The following is a 6,052-nucleotide window of genomic DNA, read 5'->3' on the forward strand; positions in this document are numbered from 1 at the left end:
TGGCTATCCAGCCATGTCATTGTCCCCAAATCAACATCAAGATCTTCACGAACAAATGACGTGCCATGCGTCGGTCGGAGCCTGAAGTAGCGAGTTTGAACAACTATTGGGGACGTGAGGCAGACGCTTATGTGACAGCAGCATATGTCTTGATCTCATCTTTTTCATATTCTATTTGATTTAATTCTGCAGGTGCAGCGCATTCATTTAGAACGGTGAACAGACAGTTTCACTGGAACTACTTAGTAGGTGTCCATTACCATGTCTAAATGAATGCCCTGTGGCCAAAATTATTATTTTCTAAGTTATTTTAACTTTGTTTCAAGTTTTGTTTAAATAATGCATATCAATATGTATAAACTGCTATTATTTTTTAAAAGTGTGTTGTGAAAGACACTATGGTATAATACACTTTTGCACTTTTACACTTACATTTTGACTGTTGCCACTGCTTATGTTTACATGTTATTGCTAAGATATCTTAAGTAAAAGAATGAGGCCAATAGTTCTGAACACCCACTGCAGAAAGATTTAACATTAATTGTGTAACTGCAGCTTGACTTCATTTGGAACAGGTAAGCCTTTCACTGCAGCCAGGGCATTTTCTACCATCTTCTCCACAATCCTTCTTGCTGTATTGTAGGTACTGATCCCAATGTGGGGTGTGATCAGCACATTAGGTAGGCCGAGGAGGGGATGGTCCCTGCACAAGATGAAGCAGAGAGGCTGAGTAATACGTTATTAGTTGTTACAGTAGTGAATCATTCTAGCTTTAGAACGTGTGTGGGTTTTGATTGGTCTGAGAGTGTATTTTCAGTGTAAAGGACCTTGGTAAAGGTTCAGGATGAGTCACATCTAATGCTGCTGCACGAATTGATCCCGACTGGAGAGCCTTAACTAAGGCATCCTGGTCCACAACTTGGCCTGAGAAAATGAAAAGAGCATTTTTATTAACTTGAACCAGTAATCATTACAGTGTGGGCAGGGGCGATTACAGATTTTTTAAGTGAGGTGGCACAGGGAGGACCAACAATCAGTCATGGGGGGCATTTTATCAGAATACAGCACAGAAAATATGCTTAGAAATATAGTAAATATTGGATAGGATAGAGCATAGTGTAATTCTAGTAAATATTGGATAGGATAGAGCATAATGTAATTCTGCTAAATAAAACATCACGTTCATTATTAGTTTCACTTGTTTTCATTTTGAACAAATTGTATATCAGAATACACACATTTTCTATAGGCCCAGTCTGCCACTTTAAATCGTTCCATGGTATCAGAATTTTGGATAGTAATCATGGAAATTGGTCATGTGACAAGGGCTGGGAAAATTGGCATAACAGGCAGCCAAGTGATACTGTGATCCAATGGAAATCACAACAGCACTCCAGCCCAATGGATGGGGGAGGGGCAATCATATTTCACACTTCTAGCCCGGCCCCTGAGTGTAGGAAACACATTGTTCCCACCTCTGCTGATGTTGACCAGTGTTGCTGTGGGTTTCATAAGGGATAGCTCTCTGTGGCCGACGAGACCCGTTGTGTCCGAGGTCAGTTTGACAGCTATCACCACAAAGTGCGACTTCCTCAGCAGGTCGTCCAGGCTCTCGCAGTAGCTCGCTCTAACTGCCTGCTCATCCTCCACATTTCTGAATAGAAAAATTAAGGAATAAACGTTTTCAGACTCATACACTAACAGTGCATCCAGTTTTTCAAGGGAGGATATGTTGTGTTTTTTAAAGAACGGTAGCAATCAGCTTCTTTTGAAAAAAGAAACATTGCTACAGTTGGTACAGTTTACCTTTTACCCTGCAAGAAAAATGCTACCTTGTTAAGCATTAGCTTGTTGTTGTCATTGATAAATAACGTGTTTGATTTCCTGCACAGTCCTAAAGAAACCTCATTATCAATAATGAAGTCATTGGTTATTTCTGTAAAATATACAACATAAAACATCCAGAATTTGTTTTACATGGCTATTAAAAAATAAACTCATTGGCGATGTAAAACGCAAACATTTTGAGGTTGTTAATTGTACCTTCTGGTCCTGTTGTGATACAGGATCTTCATTTCAAATCCTTTGCTTCTTTGGGCAATTTTGTAACCAATCTCTCCCATTCCAATGATCCCTAGAGTCGACCCTGTGACTTCAACTCCCATCAGACTTTGTGGTATGTGCATTGTCTTTGGGTCAATTGCTATTTGATGACCTATGAAAAAAACAAAAAGTCTAATTAAACATTTTGTGTAGTTATTACAGACCTCTGCAATCGGCTGTGACTAACCAGCTGGAGGCAGCAACAAGGTATTTATCCATCACCGGCTTCCCACCTGCCAACACAAATTGTTTTGGACAAAAACAATAATAACATATATATAGGTATATGTGTATATATATATATATATATATATATATATATATATATATATATATATATACAAATAATTGCAGATTTACAAATGATCTTTCAAGGTTTTGGAAGCTGATAATATGCTATGCTCCTTTGCCTAAAAGAATGACCAAATAATCTGCGTATCCATCTAAAAATTGCGGGCAAATTAGGATTAATTTCCTACTCAGAGACAATAAATATGAGCCCTGATCAGCAAGTTTTCCTGTAAACTGGAGCACACACAGATTGTGTTGCATTGGTTAACCTTTGATCTCACCGTCAAGGATCTTGCGAGCTGATGCCAGAAGCAGACCCATGGTCAAATCTGCAGTAGAGTCGCTGACTACGCCTGGCGTGTTGGCCACCTTTGCCCCGAGACTGTTAATGAACGGTACGTCAAGGTGGTCGATGCCCACTCCTCCGCTGACAACCACTTTGAGGGAAGGAAGCAGGCCAAGCAACAAAGGCTCGGCTGCAGGACAATACTTCCACATGAACAGAACCTGGATTTTGGGGCCGTGAAGCACTGGGTCTTCTAGAAGCTCTCTGTAGCAGATGATTCGGAAGTGTTGTTTCAGTATGTCAGCTAGCTCTTCAAGGTAACCGTGCTCGCCCCCCACCTCTGAGACCAACGCCCATGTTTTTTCCTCCGCCATCACCTGGTGTGACATAAGACATAAAAGTACTTTGTCATATTATTAGTTCAAATAGCACACTTCCAATTAGCTGCTAGTGTAACCTTAAAGGAACACGCCGACTTATTGGGACTTTAGCTTATTCACAGTAACCCCCAGAGTTAGATAAGTCGATACATACCCTTCTCATATCCGTGCGTGTTGTAACAGCGCTAGCTTAGCCTAGCACAGATCCTGGAGGTAACCGGTTCCAACTAGCCTACTGCTCCGAATAAGTGACAAAATAACAGCAACATTTTCCTATTTACATGTTGTGATTTGTATAGTCACATGGTGTACAAATAACAAGGTCATATGAGACACAGCCATCTTCTAACTGTATACAACCTGGGGACTATATTCTGAGGAAAGGCGAAGCACTGCTACTTCTGCTACTTGGGCGGAGTGATTTGCTAGCAGCACCTGAAGCCCCGTGGTGCGGAGCAGAGAGTTCGTTCAGAGTTGGAGTAATAGAGTCAACAATTACTAGATGGTAAAAGCATAGTGACCTTGTTATTTGTACACCCTGTGACTATACAAATCACAACATGTAAATAGGAACATGTTGGCGTTATTTTTTTAGTTATTCAGAGCAGTAGGCTAGTTGGAACCTGTTACCTCCAGGATCTGTGCTAGGCTTAGCTAGTGCTGGGGGCATCAGACAGAGTTACAACACGCATGGAGATGAGAAAGGTGTGTATCGACTTGTCTAACTCTGGGGGTTACTGTGAATAAGCTAAAGTCCCAATAGGTCGGTGTGTTCCTTTAAGTGACTTAGTGTACAGTAGGTAAGCTGAACATGCAACAATGTAAAATGTGTCAACAAGCAAGCATTTCCAACGACTAATTAATATTTCCTTGGGTTGAAATAAAGCTCTTATGTAAAGGGGTAAAAAAAACAATTTAGCCTCTGATTAATACCAAATTGCTAAATTCTCTCCATGAAACTTCCTTTAAAATGGTTAGGAAATTACATTAAAGTGTGTTATTATTCAGAGTTAGTTTTAATGAGGGAGACTCACCTTTTTAAGCCAAGCTCTGGTTTCAACCCTTCTGTCTCCTCAGAGTGATCCGGTAGGAGCTGAGGGCTTGGGGGTGTTTTAAAAACCTTTGACCAGTGTTGTGTTGTCATTTTCCCCGGGTGAAGTTGCAGATTAAACGTGGTAACCTAATGTGAAAACCAAACCCTGGGCTTTCTTCACCTTGTGGCGTAAAGAGGTGACAGGGGAAGGAATGTTGTGCTTAGTTTATAATTTACAAATAATAACGACATTGTTGTTGAAAGGTCCACATTTAAATTAGCTCGCCTTACAAATTAACTTAAAATAAAAGCAAGTAAAGCAAAACAAGACCAGAGACATCATGTCATGCTGACTCATTGCTTTTAGATTTTTTAAAGGCAGGTCTATCATAACGGGTAGTTTAGAGATTTTGCCACGGTTTGGTCTTTACATTTCTGTGCATTGATTAGCTAGCCTGGCTTTGTCAAAAAAAAAAAAAAATAATAATCAACATACCCACATCTCCAAAGCGCCCTTTGGTTTTTGTGCAGATTAAACTAACAAGATATAGTGTGTTAATAAGTGAGCTCAAGAGGTGCTGGTAGACACATTTTCTTTAACCTTTGGACAGAGTCAGGTTAGGTGCAATGCCCATCTATACTTTTCTAGCTAGATGTTAGTTCCAGAGATAATGTTTTTTTGCTTCTTTGAGTTCATTAATCTCCAATATCCCCCGTTCCAATAATTCCCAGAGTATATCCTGTTACATCCACTCCCATCAGGTTTTGTGGTATGTGGATGGGTTTAGGGTCCCCAGCTATTTAATGAGCTGTGAAGGAAAAGGACTTAAAAGTCTTAAACGTTTTGTTTTCTTATTTATTTGTGACCCCCCCCATTATTTTCATAAATAAAAACTGTGTTGCTGCTGCAAAGCTTTGTAATGCTAACACATAATTCACTGTTTCTCTAGGTGCGTACTGCATCTGAAGGCTATAACATGCCACGGCCATAATTAAACACATCTTAACCACTGTAGAGGCATGGTTCTATGTATGCCAATGCTGGTCTGTCAGTGGCACCGTCCACCACTTTGTGTGCATTCGTGGTTCCCAGAGGTTGAATCTTACAGACTCATTTTCCCCAGGCTCCACTATGAAGTTCACGTTTGGTTCAGAGTGCAATGTCTTGCTGGATGTATTGCCATGCAATTTGACATTCATGCCAGCCAAGCAAAGTGAGCAGGGAATGTTCAGCTCCAGGGTAGCAGCTACACATGGAACATGGCCTAGATTTTAGGGGCCATGCATCTGTGTGTGTGTGTGTGTGTGTGTGTGTGTGTGTGTGTGTGTGTGTGTGTGTGTGTGTGTGTGTGTGTGTGTGTGTGGGTGGGTGTGGTATGGTATGCTGTTGTTTCATTATGTCAGTTACCTTATCAAGGATGGTTTGTCCTTTCCCATCACCCTGAGGCACGGAACACAAAGATAAACACATTAGAACTACACAAACACTGTGTGGCTTGTCAATGTCATGAAGACGGCAGAGATGGAGTAAACACAACAATAATCTAAAGCTGTTTGATGGGCTTCTACGACACAACAACGTGGTATGCTCGTTGATATTCATCTTAGCTGGTTCAAAAAGCTGCCCTGTACCATATGTTGTTAGTATTTAAAGCTGTGTGTGCATTCCTATGTTGTGTGTGAATGTGGAGGACTGGTGGAATAACACTGAGTCATACAGCACAGCTCTACACACATGGTGTCACAGTATTGCATCATAGGGAGTTTTTTTTTACACCAGTTTCCAAGATGCCTAAGTCACTCAAATCACCTCTCATTAATCACACAGATATTACAACATGATTATGAATTAAACCAGTAAGACATCATACCTGCTTAGCATTTAAATGAAAATGGCAGCAAATGAGGTTCATAAAAGTGCATGCAAACTTAATAATAGTTCAAATGAATTAATTTCGC

The 6,052-nt window shown here is 40.4% G+C and overlaps 1 protein-coding gene across 1 annotated transcript; it reads right to left on the minus strand.

Annotated features, from left to right (window-relative positions):
* Positions 1–537: 537 nt before the first annotated feature.
* LOC114563617 (probable 2-ketogluconate reductase) lies at positions 538–3,054 on the minus strand. Its single transcript, XM_028590416.1, has 5 exons — positions 2,676–3,054; positions 2,044–2,215; positions 1,476–1,654; positions 828–924; positions 538–703 (listed from the first exon to the last, which is right to left on the minus strand). The coding sequence occupies exons 1-5, from the start codon at positions 3,052–3,054 to the stop codon at positions 538–540; spliced, it is 993 nt and encodes a 330-aa protein (XP_028446217.1).
* Between the last annotated feature and the right edge of the window lie 2,998 nt (positions 3,055–6,052).

The sequence above is a fragment of the Perca flavescens genome, chromosome 11 (assembly GCF_004354835.1).
Source record: "Perca flavescens isolate YP-PL-M2 chromosome 11, PFLA_1.0, whole genome shotgun sequence".
NCBI classification, from domain to species: Eukaryota; Metazoa; Chordata; class Actinopteri; order Perciformes; family Percidae; genus Perca; species Perca flavescens.

Bases quoted from the DNA above. Each gene is read 5' to 3' on its own strand.
- LOC114563617 (XM_028590416.1), bottom strand. From the start codon at position 3,054: ATGGCGGAGGAAAAAACATGGGCGTTGGTCTCAGAGGTGGGGGGCGAG. The intron at 2,216-2,675 runs GTGAGATCAAAG...TTTTTTTCATAG, and splicing joins AGCTCGCAAGATCCTTGACG to GTCATCAAATAGCAATTGAC. The intron at 704-827 runs GTCCTTTACACT...CATCTTGTGCAG, and splicing joins CATCCTGAACCTTTACCAAG to GGACCATCCCCTCCTCGGCC.